This window comes from Podarcis raffonei, chromosome 15, assembly GCF_027172205.1.
Source record: "Podarcis raffonei isolate rPodRaf1 chromosome 15, rPodRaf1.pri, whole genome shotgun sequence".
NCBI lineage: Eukaryota > Metazoa > Chordata > Lepidosauria > Squamata > Lacertidae > Podarcis > Podarcis raffonei.
The window spans coordinates 5520395-5539981 of record NC_070616.1 but is presented as its reverse complement, the minus strand read 5'-3'; the positions used below and the strand labels follow the sequence as shown (position 1 = coordinate 5539981).

General features: G+C 47.8%; 1 protein-coding gene across 5 annotated transcripts in view; it reads left to right on the top strand.

Annotated features, from left to right (window-relative positions):
- The window catches only part of BCAS3 (BCAS3 microtubule associated cell migration factor), a 459527-nt gene that overhangs the window by 222927 nt on the left and 217013 nt on the right, over nucleotides 1–19587 (top strand). For all 5 annotated transcript variants that reach the window (XM_053366622.1, XM_053366620.1, XM_053366618.1 and 2 more), the window contains 3 exons: nucleotides 5964–6064; nucleotides 9264–9460; nucleotides 11936–12033. In XM_053366622.1, coding sequence (XP_053222597.1) covers nucleotides 5964–6064; nucleotides 9264–9460; nucleotides 11936–12033 — 396 coding nt within the window. The remainder of the gene's footprint in view (nucleotides 1–5963; nucleotides 6065–9263; nucleotides 9461–11935; nucleotides 12034–19587) is intronic.

Genomic DNA, 19587 nt, shown 5'->3' with positions numbered 1-19587 from the left:
CTGATGTGGCTTCTGTGCTTTCTTTTCATAAATCCAGATAAATAAAAAAATACATCGGAAAAAAGATCCCAAAGATAAGAGCATCAGAAGAGGCTTGCTAGATCACATAATCTAATCCAGGATCCAGCAGCCTCTAATGCATTGCAGAAAGAGGAGGAACTGCATCGCTTAAAAAAGAGAGCAGAGGGGACAGATTTTGCATAGAATTTGCATATCCTGATTTGTAAGTACTGATAGGGATGTAGGAAACCGACTTACCCTGAGTCAGGCCACTGGTCCTTCTAGCTTAGTGTTGACTGGTGTCAGCAGAGGACACTCCCAAACCTACCTATTGAACCTGGGACCTTCTGCACGCGGGCAGATGATCTGCCACCAAGCTAAGACCCTTTGCCAGATCTCTAAATCAGGCATAGGCAAACTTGGCCCTCCATATGTTTTGAGACTACAGTTCCCATCATCCCTGGCCAATGGTCCTGTTAGCTAGGGATGATGGGAGTTGTAGTCCCAAAACATCTGGAGGCCCGAGTTTGCCTATGCCCGCTCTAAATGCAAATCTCCAAAAATTTAAATAGCCATGCAATGCATCACAGCATATGGGGGAAGGCTATGTTCAGGGGATCTCTGTGTCTGCTCGTTCTGCTCTCCAGGTGCTGTTGATGGTTCAGGGCGCCTCCTGCTGCTCTGCCTCCTTTTGGTTCTTTATTTTAAAACTGGACTTGGGCTGGGTAGCCCTTCCATGACAGGGCTGTTCCTCCATAGAGTAGGAAACATGACCACGCTAGAAGAGCAGCCTGCACAAGCCAAGGTAGCCACTGTGGGGTCCCACTCGCACCCCAGTCCTGGTGACTTTGACAAAGTGAATTCTGTTTGGCCCCCTCCCCCCAATAAAAAAAATGGTGTTGAATATCAAGCTTGCCTCCAAGCGCCTGAGTTGTTAAAAAGTATGCATTTCTCCAGGTCAGCCATGAGCCAGCAGGAAAAACAAAGCCCTCATTCACACAAACAGCAGATGTGACATTAAAGCCGTTCCTGGCCCTGCCCTGTCATCTTCAACTCTCTGAACTAAACTATTCACCCTCCTGGTTGTTGGCCTGGCTCAAGCAAATAGCAGATGAGGTGGCAAAAGTTCATTGCTGGCAGGGGTGGGTGCAGGATCACATGGTTTGGAGGCTACCCCATGAGCAGAAAAGGATCTGCATATAGAAAAGCAGCCTCTCAGTGATCTGAAGATGGCACAATAGAATTGCCATTGTCTATGATGTGCATTGTCTATGATGGGCGCGGGTGGCGCTGTGGGTAAAACCTCAGCGCCTAGGACTTGCCGATCGCATGGTCGGCGGTTCGAATCCCTGCAGCGGGGTGAGCTCCCGTCGTTCGGTCCCAGCTCCTGCCCACCTAGCAGTTCGAAAGCACCCTTAAGTGCAAGTAGATAAATAGGTACCGCTTTATAGCGGGAAGGTAAACGGCGTTTCCGTGCGCTGCTCTGGTGCCGGTTCGCCAGAGCAGCTTCGTCACGCTGGCCACGTGACCCGGAAGTGTCTGCGGACAGCGCTGGCTCCCGGCCTCTAGAGTGAGATGAGCGCACAACCCTAGAGTCTGTCAAGACTGGCCCGTATGGGCAGGGGTACCGTTACCTATGATGTGCACACTAATTTTTGTTTCTGCCCTGGTATCCTTTGTGATGACACAGGTGTTTTGAGCATGGTAAAACCTCCGTAGCCCCACCTCCTTTGAATAGCCCCACCCATTCCTTGGCCATGTGTGGCCAAAGCTGCCTTACCTTGTGTGTGTGGATAGATAGATAGATACATATAGATAATGCAAAGCGGCTTCTTAATGTACATTCTAATTACTAATACCAAACTCAGGCACTGAGTTATTAGCAGCTTTGCATAGCCAAAACGATGCTTCTGGGACACAAAAGGGAGAATAGCAGCATGTTCGAGGGAACCCAACTGTTTGCAGCCCAGTGTATACTGAGCATGCTTAGTAACCACAGAATGCTGAATTGTGGGGGTAATGGAAATCAGGGTGAATGAGATGGAATGGAGTATCCCGAAAGTGGGTGTGTGGTTGGATGACTGGCTGGAACAGAGAAACGGGAGCATGCCACACTGTGACCTCTTGCTGCTGGGTCTCTACTTGTCGTTTGAAACTGGAACCACAAGAATCAGTAGTGTTATCTGCAGTCTCCCCCCCCCTTTTTTTTTTTGCTATGGCAGAGAAGGCTATTGGATTTGGAGGAGACAGGGCAGTACAGCAGCAATCAAAAGGAGAGAGAGGGAGAATTTTGGCTGTGGTTGTAAGCACACTTACTTGAAATCAATGGGGGCTACTTTCAAGTCAGCTTGGCTCTGGGCTCTTGGTCTTTCAGTGTTACAACAGAGGAGACCAGCTGATGCGGAGAGCCTAGAACCAGTTGTGGCTAACATTAAGATTTGCAAGTAATTAACAACAACAACGCACGTAGTGTATGGATTTATAGAGGCGCCAACATCTATTTACGGTCCTATATGTGTCTCTTTCCCATTATTAACTAGTTTACAGCACCGTTATAAAAAATGGGAGTGGGCAGAAACTTCACACGTCAAAGTTACCCCTGAAGCAACATTTCCCTCGTTCTTTCCCCACTCTTCCGCCCCCCCTTTTTCTTCACAATATGCAGACTCTAAAGCTGGTTCATTTATACATTCTTTGTGCTTTTTAGTTCTAATTGACACAAGCGGGACCTGCACTTCGGCAAAACGTTGCAGTATTTTCTCATCCCCTGACAAGGGCCTTCCTCTGAGATACTGTAAACTTTGAGGGTCCCTATGTGCCACCTCTGGCTTCTCTTCAGATCGTATAAATCTTTCGCCTGTGTGCCACCTCACAACAACACCCCCAGTCCCCATGTTTCCCTGCCTTTCTTTTCCTGCGGATGCAACGTCTTGTTCACAGATGACAACAAAATGACAGGAATAAAACCAGTTACAAAAATACAGCTACCTGTAGTCAAAATACATAGCAAAACAGCTCCATTAAAACATCCGTAATTGAAATATATAATAAACACTCCCATTAGAACAGCATCGTGGTTAAATTAGTTATACCACGTGAGGCCATTGGCCCCTTTAGCTCAGTACTGTTTACCCTGACGGACAGCAGCTCTCCCAAGGCTTTCAGGCAAAGAGCCTTTCACAGTTCTTCCTTGACATGCTGGGCATCGAACCCAAGAAGTTCTGCATGCCAAGCAGGTGCTCAACCCCTGAGCTACAGCATCTTTTATGATCTTAAAAGATCTGTGTCCCTTAAGAAGCAATGTCAAAAAGGACTCGAGGTTTACAGCCCATTCCCTCCCTGCAAGAAGACAGATTTTGAAGCCTCTACTCTTTCCTCAACAGGACAGGCACTGACCGTACCGTAAGCTCACTTGACACTCATTTTAATGACCCAGGGAGAATCGGCTGGGAGCCAACATTAAAACTTCCCTCTTTTCCCACAGCCCCGTCATTCTCTAATCCCGATCTTTCCTCGTTCTGGCAACCCATTCATGTCCCCCGGTATTCCCACACACATTACGTCGCCCTGAATTCCGGACGTCCCCAGACGGCGGACAAATCCCCTGTCCCCCGAGGTGTCCTGATCAGAGGCAGGGTGGGGAGGCTCCTCGCGGCTGTATTCTTTCGGTTATAGATTTCACTTAACGGTGATAAAATATGGCTGTTTGGCAAAACAGCTGCTGCCGAGATGTAAATCATCTGCTCCCACCTGCCAAAAAGATCTCGGCCAACTTAATTGTCAAGGCAGCTTCAAATAAGTTGCATTAACGTCAAGGCGGCTTGATGGTTACGACTCCCTAGGCCAGGGGAGAAGCGCTGTGCTTACGAGGGCGGCCTGCCCAGCACTGCCCGAGGAGGCGGTTTGTCACTGCGGCTTAGCTTGGCTCCTGCGTCTCCTAAAGTGGACAGTTTCTGAAAACTTTGCGGCGGGCACTGTATCGTTGACGGTGGCGCTTGTCAAGGGGTGAGACGGCTCTGGAGCTGTCAGGTTTACTTGAAGCTGTTTCGCCATGCTCCTTTGTCACTGCCAGCTGGAAGGCACAAGCAGCTAGTTTGAATGGGAGCAGAGGAAGCTGCCATATACCCCATCCAGATGCCTTGGTCCATCTAGGGCAGCATTGTCTACTCTGACTGGCAGCAGCTCCCTAAGATTTCAGACTGGGAGTCTCCGAGAATTCAGTCAGAGGATGTTCCCAGCTGTATCTGAAGATGCCAGGGATTAAACCAGAGATGTTCTGCATGCAAAGCAGCAGTGATAGACCTACATTTTGGGGGGCTCTGTAGCTTGAACTGTCATAGGGGCCCCTTCACAACCGGAAATGAGTTCTGGGTATGACCTGTTATCTTCTTCAATGGGGTTGTTCCATGACAAATCACCACACCTTTAAAACACATGTGCTACTCACTTTGGGGTTGTTGAAATATATACAACAACAAAATCATCAATTTGAGCCATATGACTCAAACTGGGTCTACTAGACTCCAAAAAAAATTAAGCAACGTGGAATAAAGTTGCTTCTGGGGCGCCTCTGGAATGACGGGCCCTGAAACATAAGCGCCCTTTGTTTCAGAGCAGATCCACCCCTGCAAAGTAGATGCTCTTCCACTGAGCAATGGCTCTTCCCCTAAAGTGAACAGAGAAAACGGTAAGCAAAGTTACAGACACATTGCACTGTAGAGTGGTGTGTGGATAAACAGAAAAAAAAATATACTTTTGATGCTGATTGGTTTATATTTATTGATTTTATTAACTGTTGCCCGGAGGAACCTAGACTCCCTGTAACTCAAACATCTTTTTGGCTTAGTTATTTAACTTAACATTCCACAATTATTTTTTGACTTATGCACATCACAAATGCAATTTTACTTTGTACTTGGTGATCAGGACCTAATATTTGTTGTTTGTATTGGTTCATGCTATTCTTAAAGTTAATTATATTATGTTTGAAAAGTTAACAGACACATTTTGTCCACCTAGCTCAGTACTGCTCTGCCTATCCTGATTGACAGTGGCTCTTCAGGGTTTCAGACAGGAAGTCTCTCCCAGCCTCTCCCAGGGCTTCAGACAGGGATTTCTCCCAATCCCTGAGGCCAGGGATTGAACCTGGGACCTTCTGCATGCAGAACAGATGCTCTACCACCGAGCCGCAGTCCCTTCCCTCTTTGTTTGCTTGTGATGTCCAAACCAAAACTAAGTATTGGTTAATTTCTAAGTGTTTAAAGTGCTGGGCTTTACACTTAACCTGGAAATTAGTCTGTTTGGCCAGCATCTCCCATTAAAAGGATCAGGTAGCAGGTGATGGGAAAGCCTCTTATCTGCTTAGGTGTGTGGCATCTCTGTAACACTCAAAGTTGTCAGCTCCCTTTAACCATAGTACCTATACTGAACTGCAGGGGTGAGGAGCAATATATCTTTGAACACCAGCTGCCAAGGACTTGCAGTGATGGAGATCTGTTGCTTTCATGTCCCGCTTGGGGGCTTTTCACAAGAATCTGCTTGGCCAAAGTTGGAAGCAGGATCCTGCATGAGATGGTCCATAGTTCTGATACAGTGGGCGCTGCTTGTATTTTCATGGAGGGTAAGACAACCAATGGCCACTAGCCAAGATGGCAATGCTCTGCCTCTACGGTTGGAGGCAGGAACACTTCTGAATACCAGTTGCTGGAAATGGCAGGAGGGAAGAGTGCTCTTGTGCTTAGGTCCTGCTTGTGGATTTCCCAAAGGCATCTGGTTCACCTCTGTGAAAACAGGATACTGGACCATTGGCCTGATTCAGCAGGCTTTCCTTATGGTTTCTTACACACCGTTCCCAAGATGTCTCACACCTAGGCTCAGCCTGAGCTACAGAACTATGCCATGCGTCTTCTGGACATTATTTTGACCCTCTCTCATTCCTTTCCCCTTTCTCTTTTTTTACACAGTGGTTCCTCTGGGAAGTCCAGGACCGATCACACGGCACGAATCTTACGACAGCTTAGCATCAGACCACAGTGGGCAAGAAGATGAAGAGTGGCTTTCTCAGGTATAGATATTGCAGGTGGTGTGCATGGTCCCAGGGCAAGGGCAAGGGCAAGGGCAAGAGACCTGTGGCCCTCCAGTCGCTGTCAGATTTCATTTCCCACCAGCCCCAGCCACATAGGCAATAGTCAGAGGTGATGGGAGTTGGAGTCCAGCAACCTCAGGAGGGCCACAGGTTTCCCACCCTTTCTTTAGGTTGGCTACATTGCTGGGATGTTTGTGTGATTAAAGTTGAGCCTGGATTGGACCTGTCTGTCGGGTCCTCAGTGAAGTTTGATATCAGATGGGTGCTCATTGGAGGAACACCCACCATGTTGCTTTTTGCCACACAATCACAGAATGCCCTCTGCATTGCAGAGCTGGTGGATCAGGATCTTTGGGTGGAGCTCTAGGGGATTTGGACGAGAACCACAAGTAGTGTGTATCCTGCAGAAAAGTGTGCATAATAATGCATATATTTCTGAAAATAACGTTTAAAATGACACTGTTTTAGGAGACATTTCTTTGCAAAAATGTGTGTATTAGGCCAGCTTGCATACAATCATGTGTATATTAGAATAAATTCGTGCCAATGAATTTTCATGAGGAATATCTCAAACTAATGTGGAAATGTGAGGAACTGAAGACTGGAAAAATCAGAAATTGACAGGTTTGCCCATCCCTAGGCTGTGTTGATTTAACTACAGGTATCCAACACCTAGGAGCTAATAGCAACAGAGTGAAAATCCCCAAGCAAAGATTCAAAGCAGCAAAATGAAGCCCACATGCCTGGTTGTACTCCAGTGGGTCCTGTTCATTGCTTTCTGGTGACTGCCAGTGTTTGCCACTTTTCAGACATTCACCGAATTCCTCAAGCACGCATGCGAGTGCTGATGGCCAACAAATTCCGGACACCCACTGGAACATGACTTATATTGTAAAGCAAAAAAAAAAAAAAAGCCCAGCAGAAGTCTTTTGGGGCTGCTCAAGGGGTAATCAGGAGTACTTTGGTTATTTTTGTTAAGAGCGATCTCGGAACACAAAAGGCGCTCACGATCCCTGAGCCAGCCACTTTAGATTAGAAGCCCCGCCATGCGTGTGTCTTTTTCCAGACAAAAGTGTTGCCATTCGCAGTAACAGCATGCAGTGGAGAAACCCTGCCCTGCGCTTCCACTTCTCAATTAGAAGAGTGGGTAATGCGTGCTGTCATTGGGAAGTACATACAATATGTTTGTCCTGCGCTCGGCGGGGGAGTGAATGGGAACATCTGGCTTGTACCCTTGGTGAAATTGCAGAGGCATCTGTTTACCTCTCGGGCTCTGCGGCGCTGATGGTTTCGAGCTTAAAATATACAGAATGCTTTAGTCGTGGCCTAATTTACATAGCGGCGCAAACGAGCTGCCTGCATCAGGCAGACAGCCTGAGCTACCCCCACGAGAAGGGGAAATGCGGATTGAGAACGGAGCGGCCTGTGTGCTCATCTTCCTAGGCTGGGAAAGAATCGCCCAACAGCAAGACTGTGATAAAGGCGGGGGGGGGGGATACTTGTTATAAGAATCACAAGTCACCTGGAGCACTGAAATTTGAGCATCAGTAGAGACAATGCAGCAGCCCAGGAACCGTATCTCTACAAATATGAAGCCAGCGTTGTGGGGAATGAAAATAACTTTGGAAGGCCACATTCTGTGTCGATTTAGATTTGGGGGCCTTGTCTTTCTGCCTCCCCCAAGCAAAGCAGCTTTATTCTTCTGTGATGTTGGAACCTGTGGTCTTCAGAAGACTCCTTTTACTTTCTTGCGTGCAAGATTGTTAAACCCTTTTTTTTTTTGCTCTCCGCTTCACTTTGGTCTCCGAATCTGATGTTGCTGCTTTTTCTGTCATGGGGTTGTTTTTTGTGTGGCGGTGGCATTATTTTAACTTCACTTTATAATTTATTTCTTTATTGAACAATTTCTCTGTTTTTAATGCTGCCCTTCATCATTGATTCTGTGGCAGTTTGTTTCCAACAGTCCAGAACGTAATAAAATACCGTTGATGCTGTAAAGCTCAAAAAAAACCCAGTAAAGTAATAAAGCAGTAAGAAAAAAGCAGTGCATGGAAGTGCTTAGAAATACCTTTAAAAGACATGGAGAATTAAATAAATAAAGCTTCACCTGGCCTCTGAAGTAAAGACAATTCCCCATTTATGTGGAGGTTACCTTCTGAGGCACCACACATTTAAGTGAAATCATGGATATTGGGAACACAATTGAAAAAGCTGGCAAACACCCTCTAAACCTTTCTCCAACTCCAGCTCTCCACAGGCCTCAAAGGTTGGCACAAGGGCTCCTGGGATTGCACTTGAAAGGCTCATGGGATTGGCAGGTGCAGCTTTCACACCATTTTTGCTGTTTTGCATTCTTTTAGGGCTACTTTTGCCCCTCTTTGTGCCACTTCCGGGTTCACGGTGGTGCGTGCAGTCGTGGTTGTGCGTCCCTTGAACACATGTAATTGAGGAGTTGCCTCTATAACAAAATTGTCTCTAGGCAGGTTTCCCTAAGGAAGGACTTCCACAGCATGTTGGAGAGAGTTTGGGCAGATGACTGCTGTATGTGGTCAGGTTCATAGGAGATCATAGGAGATTCCTTTAGGGCAGCCTCCCTGAACTTCTGATTGGGCATTGCCCGCAGCGATCTTCACTGACCGTTGCAGTGTATCCCTAATAATTATTATTATATGACTCTAAGATTACTGTATGATCTGAGAAGGTTGTATAATCTTAGAAGGGGACGCTGTTGTGAGGGGCATGTCTGTGACTATCTTGAAGTGACCCTGCACTTCTGAATTTGACACTACACTATTGAGTAGAGTGGGGTGTTTTCCTTTTTAGATGAAAGCAGATGATGAAACTAGATGGTATGTCAGATGCAAGGCTGCTGCTGAAAACAGCATCCCCCTGTTCTCCCTGAGTACATAGAGGGTCCGCTGAGCTCCTTTGGCTGTTGCATCACAAGACTATGTCAGACTGTTAAGAAATCTGCCCTGCAGGAGCACTCAACACAGGGCTGCCATTTTATTGCAATTCTTCCCTAAGATCTTTAGGACACTCTGAACCCAGCAATTCAGTTATTGCATGGAGCAGGTGGGGGATATAGACAGAACCTCCTGATAAAGAGGTTACAGGACGTAGTTGCATCACAGCCATTAAGCACTGCTTTAACCCTGTTTGTATGCTCCCCTTCTAGGTTGAAATTGTGACTCACACCGGACCTCACCGGCGCCTGTGGATGGGCCCGCAGTTCCAGTTCAAGACCATCCACCCCTCAGGCCAAACCACAGTCATCTCATCCAGCTCTTCAGTGCTTCAGTCACACGGCCCTAACGATACCCCACAGCCTCTCCTGGACTTTGATACGGATGACCTGGATCTCAACAGTCTCAGGTGAGAGAGAGAGACAAAAACACTATTCATTTTGCATTTCCTTGGTTGTTATCCCTCTGGCCATACACAACCAGCTGCTTACTGACAAAAGTGATTCTCTCGCATAAAATGTGGGCCGAATCCCATCAAGCCAGTCTGCTGAGGGCTGTGTTGGCAATGGGTCTTTAACTGGCCCCAATTGCCGAGTGAGGGGCAAAGTCCCCTCCATTTGGGCACAACAGCTGAGCACAGTTGCTCAGTCACTTCCATGCAGTGGTGGCTCATGTTCCATAATAATCAAAATCAAAACAATACTTTTATTTATATGCCGCCCATCTGACTGGGTTGCCCCAGCCACTCTGGGCGGCTCCCAACAAAATGTTAAAAACACTATAAAACATCAACCATTAAAAACTTCCCTGTGCAGGATTGCCTTCTCGTATCTTCTAAAAGTCATATAATTGTTTATCTGTTTGACATCTGATGGGAGGGTGTTCCACAGGGCGGGTGCCACGGCCAAGACGGCCCTCTGCCTGGTTCCCAGTAACTTCACTTCTCACAATGAGGGAACCGGCAGAAGGCGCTCATAGCTGGACCTCAGTGTCCGGGCTGAACGATGAGGGCAGAGAGGTTCCTTCAGGTACACTGGTAAGATGCAGGGAGCCCAGCAATGGAGCCAGAGCCAATGATTGGCTGAGCCAGAACCAATGACAGGAAGAGGCAACTAATTCTAGTTTTACCCCATGGTCTTTTCTGATGAGTTCTACAGGGGGCAGCAATGAGACTGGGGAAACCGACGGTCAGTGCCACCTCCTTGGCTGGTTGTAAGTAAGGGGACAGGCAGATGGCGGCTGGCTGAGGGCAGACTGAGCTTGGTGGGGCCGTGCGCCATTTCCCCCGTATGGACCAGCCTCCGCTGCTCTGGTACTCAAGCTGAACCGAGGAATGCCTTGAATAACCTTCTCGTGTATAAAACACATAGTTTTTCATTATTTTGTTATTACCGGGCACAGCTAAATCATATGGCAGAAATATGCTCCTTTGCCAGCAGCGATAACATCCCGGGATAACAAAGCAGAAGCGAATGCTGGTTCACGGCTTCTGTTCTTTCTTAGAGTGACTCATAACCTGAGTGGAGAAGAACATCGCTTATTTAACCTCACTTGTACTCTCTGGTTTTCTCTACCCCATTCTAATGCATTTGGATTGATATGGATATATAAAATCGTAAAAGCAGGCAGGACGGATCTGTTGAGAGTGTGCTGAAGGCAGACTTGGGCAGGAGCGGGAGGCGGACAGTTCAACTGAGCCGCTAGCACAATCCAGTGGGAACATCTCCTGCACAAAACAGAGAAAGGTTCCCCCCCCCATAATACTAGGACTCTGGGGCACCCAAGGAAGCTAGTTCCCATTAAGAGGCAGTGATGGCTACCAACGTGGATGATCTTAAAAGAGGATTAGACTAATTCATTGAGGACAAGGCTATCAATGGCTACCAGCCATGATGGCTATGTTCTGCCCCCACTGTCGGACAGTATGCCTCTGAATGCCAGTGGCCGGGAATCACAAGTAGGGAGAGTGCCGTTGCACTCAGTTCCTATGTTCAGGCTTCCCGTTAAGGTATCTGGTTGGCCACTAAGAACAGGCTGCTGGATTAGAATGGCCACTGGCCTGATCCTGCAGATGCTTCTTATGTTCTTCCAGAGAATGGAAACTACACCAGAATAGGAGCCAGGCAGTTTCAATTCATTTTGGAAAGGCTTATACGGAAGAACTTCCTAATGGATTGTTCTGCAGGATAATTAGTCTGTGAATGGTGCCATATTTCTTTCTTTGTTACATTCATACCCCACCTTCCCTCCCCTTTCAAGCCCTCCCCTTTCTCCTCACAACAACCCTGTGAGGTAGCTAAAGATGAGAGACACAGACAGACAGACAGACAGACAGACAGGGAATGAATGAATGAATGATGTTCAGGCTCATTCAATTAGCTTTGTGACCCCCCCCCCGTCCTAGTTCCTCAAGGGCTAAGGAATCTGGTGCCCTCCCAAGGTTGTTGAACTCCAATTCACTTCCGCTCCAGGCAGCATGGCTCAGGGTCAGAGATTACGAGGGCTATATTCCAACAACACTTGGAGGGCACAGGTTCCCCACCCCTGGCTCTAACCACAGCACCAGAATGGCTCTCCATAGGGTGTTTCCATCCTGAGCATGAAAGCATCTTGAGCCTTCCCAGGTTGTACAAACAGACTTTCTGAGGAAAAAGTGCCTCTGCGTATGAGCCAAGCTCTGCTGAGACACCACAGCTGTCCTCTGTGCATCTGGGGTTACACAGTCCGGCTCTTTCTGGTAATGGGTGCAACCACAGACAACCAGCACTTCTCTCTTTCTGGCTTGCTGCACTTTTCTGACTTGCTACCCTTTCTGCATTGCTATCCTTTTTCCCTCAACGAACCGGCATTTACATCTAGCCACCTGTTGCACTTTGCATTGCAGGATCCAGCCTGTTCGCTCTGAACCCGTTAGCATGCCAGGGTCGTCACGTCCAACTTCTGATCGCCGAGGAATTTCAACAGCAGCCGATGCTACCTCAGGTAGGGAACGTTCCTATGAATGGACATGCATGGTCTTCTCAAGGGTGCCTGTTATCAGTTGTGCACTGACTTACTGCTCCTCAACCTTTCGTGGCTGTAGAGTGAACTTGGAAGAGTTGTTTCCCGCCCTCCGGGTGATAATATTGTGAAAGACAAGAAGCTTTGCTTTCACTGATGAATGAAGGTGTATGGTAGTGCAGGGATGAAGGTGAGACTGAGGCAGGTGCTAGGAGCCATGTTTGTGACCATGTGACTGGAGGGCAGTGCCCGATTGGTGCGCAGGACTCCTTGGGACGTCTTGACGGAGCTGTGGCCGCCACCACAACTTTCAGGGCAGAATTAGCTTGGTCTGTTTCCCCCTTCCTGGGTCAGGGGTAGTTGTCGTCTTTTGGAAGCAGAATGAAAGCGGGGGTGGTTGTGATCAGTCAGCCAGGTCCTGATCAACACCTGATTGACTTAAATACAGAGCTTGGTTGGAAAAGAGTGATGTCGTCTCCTTACGTCTTATTTCATTTCATCTCTAAAGCAGAGGTGGCTGATCAGATGATGTTAGACTGCCGCTCCCATTGTCTATGAATGTTGGCCATGCTGGCTGGGCATGATGGGTATTGTAGTTCAGCAGCATCTGGAGGGCTACACATTACGCACCCGTGCTATAAAGTTACTTCTACAATATATGGAGAATGGATGGAATAGACAACATCCTCTCCTTTTTTTGTGTGTGTTTCCCCCTATCATTCTGAGACAGGGTCCCTCCAGCCATCCTTTCCTTTTGTGCATTCATGATGATTTGTGCTTGTGGCAGTTTCAGGATGGTTATATGCAGTCTCACCTTCAGTGTTGTTTGCACCTGCAAACGTTTCAAGGCAGACATCCTGTTACGTTTCCAATCAGTGCATGACTTCTTGCTGAAATCCTGCAACTTTTTATACTGAAAATGCTTGGGGGTGTTGTTGTTTCTGGGGTGTCCTGCTTTTGTTGCAATAGGACAATAACATTGAGGCAGCATTGCGGAAAAAATAAAGCAGAATGATGTGCGGATGGTCCAGGATAAATCCACCGCTCATGTACCCCCAAATAAACCACCAGTCTGGAGCGGCCCTTAGCCAGAAACCAGTTGTTAACAATTTGAGCACAATGCCTGTAGTTGTATGAAGCAGAGAAAAGATACATATTTAAATACATATTATTTAAAACCGAGCTGTTGACCTCCTCTCATAGTAAATGCTGTGTTCTGTTCCCTCCCCTTTTTAATTTCTTAACCTGATCCTAGCAACTCTTCCGTGTCTCAGTCCTGTGGTTGCTCTTAATGTCTTCCATAGTGTTATAAGCAAGATGCTCTCTGCCTGAATTTGGTCTCACTCTGCCCAGGTTCAGTGCATGAGAGAGCTTGTGGGATAGGTCAGCCCCGGACCAGCTTCCGTGATTCGTGGCAGCTCCTTTACCATATTCGTCCAGAGAGAAGGACAGCACAGCCTTACATTTTAATTCAGCTGTATAGCTTTCGAAGGGTTCAGCACCGCCGGATTTTCTCCAGCAAAATCTCTCACAAGTGGAGTTATTAAACACACAGCATTAGCAAAAACACTTGGGGCTTGAGGAGGATTTTAATCTTTAGTGATTCGGAAATCCCTGGAGACTGCTGATTGGATTGAGGTTTAAACTGTCAAAGGAAACTGAAACACATAGAGAAAATTGATTTGTGAAAGTTGTTTAAAGGGGAGTGGAGGGGGGGCTCCCAATCCCCCCCTCCTCTCTTCTCTCTCTCTCCTTTCTATAGAAGCAAAGTTTTAATCCAAGCATCACACAAGCTGCCAAGTGTATTTATTGAAATGTTTTAATAATTACTTTTTAGTCTAGTGTTTTGAATCATGAATGGCCTAACCGTCTGGGCAGCTGCTCTAAGCCGGCAGCTCATGGGATAAGGTGCGAGTTACACAATGGACATTGGTGTCGTTGTAGTTCAGGGAGGAGGGACATCAGGCCCAGAGTCTGAATGCAGCCTCCCAGGATTTGGCCCTCAAGGCTCCCTCCAGGCCACACTCTTCACTGCCCTTTCTTGACAACCTTCTTCAGTCAGAGCATAAGAAGAGCTCTGCAGCTGGATCAGGCCAAAGGGGGCCCATCTAGCACAGCATCCTGTCCTCACAGTGACCAGCCCAGTGGCCCCATGGGAAGCCCACAAGCAGAACCCGAGCACAAGAGCGATCTCTGCTACTGTGGTTTCTTGCTACTGGCATTCAGTCCTTTACTGCCACCGCCAGTTGCAATTTTCAAATGATTTATGTGCAGAAATGCCACTATTCCTTTGAGGATCTCTTCCCCCACTTTCAAGCCTAACTGGCTTGCCTTATTGTTGGAACGTGCTTCATTTTAAGGTGCCTGAATTTCCCACCCCTAAAAAAACCAAAAAACCAACATAGGATGAAATTTGACACCCATTGACACTTTGTAGACCCTTGCTACAAAGCTGGATCTGTGCATGCAACAGAAGGAAGGGAAAACTCACCAAGAACCAGAGGTGTACCTTACACCCTTGGCAGGAGCTGCATTGACAGCATCCCTTGCACCCTTGGCAGTCACCAGCTCCCTCCATCTTTCTTCACAATATTTGCGCCCCCCCCCCCAGTCTGCGTCCTTGGTAGGCGCCATCTGGGCTGATTCCTAGGTATGCTCCGGCCAAGAACCCTTTGGTTTGATCTCCTGATGCAGGGCTGGGGCACCGGTGGCCTTCTGGATATGGTTGGACTCTGACCCCCAGCCAGCATTGCCAGTGGTCATGGATGATGGGAGTTGGAATCCAATGACATCTGGAGGGCCAGTGCTCCAAGAAGTAACATTCCCTTCTGGGTGGGAGAGATGGCAGAATACCTCTATTTAGAAGAGGCAGTTCCCTCTGAGGTAGGACAATGTCCTTTGGAGCAGTGGGTTCAAACCCTGTGGTCCTCCAGCCCCAGCCAGCATGATCAGTGCTCAGGGATGGCGGAAGCTGGAGTCCAGCCATGTCTGGAAGGCCACACATTCCCCAGTTTTTTTTTTAAATACAAGGAACTGAAATAATTGCATCTGTTTAGCACTGCCTGCATTCTACCTTCCTCAGTTCAATGTCATGTCTAGGGGGTTTTTTTGGGGGGTGGCCTAGATGCCATGGGAGAGGAGTTCTTCCTCGTCCTCTCTGTTGCAGATGATCATTCACTCACCCAAAGCACTGTGGGTCAGTGGTAGAACATCTGCTTTGCTTGCAGAATGACCCAGTTTCAATCCCCACATCTCCAGGACCCGTGCTTGAAACCCTGGAGAGTCGCTGCCAGTCAATAGGGCCTGACTCAGTATAAGACAGCTTCCTATAGTCCCCCCCCCAACCCTTGATGCTTACTAAAAGGCAGCAAATTGGTTAAGCAGAGCTTTGAATAGAAGCTTCTTGATTGCAAATGGCATTCCTCCACTGTGTAACGTCGTGTTCTACTGTAAATATTCCAGCTTCCTGCTGAGATTGCCAAACGCACCTCCAAAAATGGCACTGTGTTCTTCGCAATGACCAATTTATTGGAAAATGCGTTGTGTCCCCGCCACACACACTTCTTTATTCTATTTGTAAAGGTTTGTGGAGGGTTAATAGGTCATAAATTTTTACTACCCATCCCAAACCAGGAAGTGATTCTTCTCTTATGGCCCGTTGCGTCCTGAGTCTCTTGCGCTCTTCTAAAGATGCTTATCTGGCTCTTTGATTGCCTGTTGCTCGGAGATACGGCTCCAGTGGCGCCTTCCCTTATCAAGGCCCATCGCTTGGTCTTCCCATCAGAAAGTTGCAAGTGTGTGTTTTTCATCTTTAATTGATCTTACAGCACATTTTATAGCCTTCGCTTTCCCCTCTCTCCCCCCTCCCACCAGCATAGAGGACAGTTCTTTCCTTTGTGTGAGATGTGATGGTGGCATAACTGATTCCAGGGGGATAGCTAAGAGGTTTTTTTTTAATTAAAAAAATTAAAAAGGAGCTGCTGAATTATGAATATGGATATACTTGTAGAGCAGCCTCTGCACTGGAGCACTGAAGGGGAATTGGGCAAATGAGCCAAGGCAACGCTTCACAAACATCTTGCATCCTGGCCCCAAACCTTAAAAAATTTTATTTTCAAAGTATGTAAGATGAAAGACAACCCGCCTGCAGAGGAACCCCTTTCCCAGAGGGTCACTGCTCTGGGCATAGGAGCTGGTTCCAGGTCTGAAATGGACTTATCAGCCCCACCCCAGTTATGTCAAGGACTTGACTATCGCTTACCCAATCATGGGCAGGAGTGGACAGCCGGATCCTGGAGCTGCCATTTAAATTTCCCATGATGTCTTACAGCAGAGCTTTCTAAACTGTGTGCTGGGACACATTAGTGTGTCGGCTGCAGTGTAGGTACATCGCGCGACTGCTCGCTGCACTACTCCCGGGGCTGGAAAGGGGTTAGATTGACCTCTGGTTTTCCAGTAAAAGTGAATGACTGTGTTGTGAAATGATGCATGTCTAAAACGTGTGTCACCGACATGAAAAGTTTGGAAAGCTCTGCTTTACAGTGGCACTACATAGAGAGAATATTAGGGAAAATTAAGATTGTGGCTTCTAGAGCCTGCCGCTTTCTTTAAAAACAGGAGAGGGGAACCAGGGCAAATACCGGCAGCGCTACCCAACTAGGTTTCACTCAGAGTTGACCTGTTGAAGTTAATGGACCTAACTTATCCATGCTCATTAAATTCAGCAGGACTACTGTGCATCAAACCTTGTTGAATGGCACTCTGTTGCCCCAGCAGCTGGGCAGGTGTGACTTGACACAAGCAGAAACAGAGCAAGAAAGGAAGTAGTGCATGGGTGGGGGAACCTCAGCCACAGGGGGTGAATGCGGCCCTCCAAGTCTCTCTATCTGGCCCTCGGGCACTCTCCAGGCCATGTACCCTTCCCAGCCATGCCTCCTCTCAGAGGTGGAGAGAGGTTGTTGCTCTCAAGTCCTGTTTGTGGGCTTCTCATAGGCAACTGGCTGGCCATTCTGAAAATAGGATGCTGGCCTCGCTGGGCCCCTTTTGGCCTGATCCAGAAGGGCTCTTCTAGGCTGACAAATACCTATATTGATTGTAGCTGTCAAGCCTGGTGCCTAGCTCTGCCACAGGATCTGACTCCAACATAGGTAGGAGATGGCCAAATGGGCCTGAGACAAGGAGGAGCGACCACAGATAGGCTGGAGGTCATATATGGGATCAGGCAGGGCAAGGCAAGGCACAGCCACAAAGTCTGCTTGGCTCCTCCATGTGAGAAGTCACTCAGCCTGAAGAACTGGCTTGGCTGGAAAGTTTGTCTAGAAACCTGTCATCCCTCGATTGGTTTTTGATCTCTTGTTTTGCACACAAAAGGTCCCAGGTTCAGTTCCTAGGCTCTGCAGGTCAGGTTTCTCCTGCCTGAGACCATGTAGACACTGATTCTACTAGAGGGACCAACGGTCTGACTCTGCTTCCTGTGCCCTTTAGCCACAGAGCCTAGTCTGGTTTGCTGAGGGACCAGAGTACCAATAGCACAGCGGGGTAAGATGCTGGAGACCCTGGTTCAAAATACAAACACACACATCAGCACCTCATAGTAATTCCAAGGTTAAGCCAGCCTTGCATCTTTGATGCTCAGATTTATAAATGCCAGTTGCTGGAAACCACAGGAAAGGAAAACGCTCTTGTTCTTGGGTTCTGCTTGTGGGCTTCCCACAGGCATCCAGGTGGCCAATGTGAGAACAGGACTTTGGACTGGGTGGGCCTTCTTACGTTCTCATGCATGGATTCCACCATTACATAGAATACAAGGTGGGCTATGCACACACACATACACATGTCTTTGAAGGGGTGTGCCACGTGTCACCTGCCTTGTTGCATTGTGAAATCTAGCTGTGCAAACAGTCCCGTCTGTCAAGTCTGTATAAACAAACACTGCGCTAGTAAAAGCACTCAACTGGCGGGCTGGTGACAGCCTTCAAAGGGCTCGGCATTCGGCATTTCGCTATTTAAAGGCCTAGCCTCACGGGCAGAATTTCAGAAATGATGGGAGCTGCCAGGCACTGCAGTCTTGCATTATGATAATATTGACATTGCAGCTGGAGTTGGGGCAGGTGGCGGTGGTGGTGAGAGGGAGAATGGCTCTTGCAAAATGTTTAAGCTAGTGACATCAACCTGTTTGGCCCACATTGGTGATTCAGAGCATGCGGCTGGTTTAACTGCCTCTGGAGACTGAGGCTAAAACAAGAGACTCCTAAAGGTTTTTGCGTGGTGTCTAGAGAGCAGGGGTTGCAAACCCATTGCCCTCCAGATGTTGGGACTCCAACTCCCATCAGTCCCATCCAGCATGGCCAAAGGTCAGGGGTGATGGGAATTGCAGTCTAGCAACGTCTGCCAGGTCCTGGGCAGTAGCAGGGTTTGTGCAGCTGGGTGGCAGAGGATTCTGGGAAGTGTAAGGGGACCCACTTAGGTGTGCCTCACAGGGAGTCTGTGCAGACCCAACACTGCGCATCCCAAGGGACAGTTGGTGCTATTCAGACAGCCTGTCTTTCAGGCCAGCTTGACTGCTGTTATCAGTGTTCTTACTGGGAAACTCCCAAGGAGCCACAGGGTACCCTAGAACACAGCTGAGAAGCTAGTAAGAAGGTAAGAAAAGCCCTACTGGATCAGGCAACTGGCCTATATTGTTTCCAGCAACTGGTATTCAGAGACATACAGCCTCCAAGAGTGGAGGAAGAACATATCCATCATGGATGCTAGCTATTGATAACCTTATCCTTCATGAATTTGTCCAATCCTTTTTTGAAGTCATTCAAGTTGGTGGCCTTCACTGCCTCTCGTAGGAAGAAATTCCATGCTTTGTGCATCATGAGAAGAAATCCTTCTATTCTGAAGAACACCGAAATATTCATATAGATTACAGTGGTGCCCCGCAAGATGAATGCCTCGCAAAACGAAAAATGCGCAAGACGAAAGGGTTTTTCGGTTTTTGCGTTGCTTCGCTAGACGATTTCCCCTATGGGCTTGCTTCGCAAGACGAAAACGTCTTGCGAGTTCGTTCGCTTTTTTCCTAAAGCCGCTTGAAGAGGCGCAGTTGCGACGGACCGTGCTTCGCAAGACGAAAAACATCGCAAGACGAAAAGACTTGTGGAACGAATTAATTTCGTCTTGCGAGGCACCACTGTAATTCTCTGTCTCTCCCTGTCTCTGTCTCTCTCTCTCTCTCTCTCTCACACACACACACACGGAAGAGATAGTTGGCCAAAATGATGGTCCAAGCTATGAGTGGGGGGAACAAAATGCTGCTTAGGTTTTTGTCCTCCTGAAACACAGTGGCAGCTCTGAAGTTGTGTGTATGCGTAGGAGGAGCCTTGGATTTCCTAGGGTCATGAGGCAGGGCTCAATTTGTGGACGGCAGAATCAAGAGTCAGCAGCTCGGCGCCACGGCTGTCCCCTGCTTGGCTCGAAATGTTGTTATGGCCCTGGATAAGTGACAGAAACGATAGCATCAAAAATGTACACTAGTAAAATCTTGTTAAG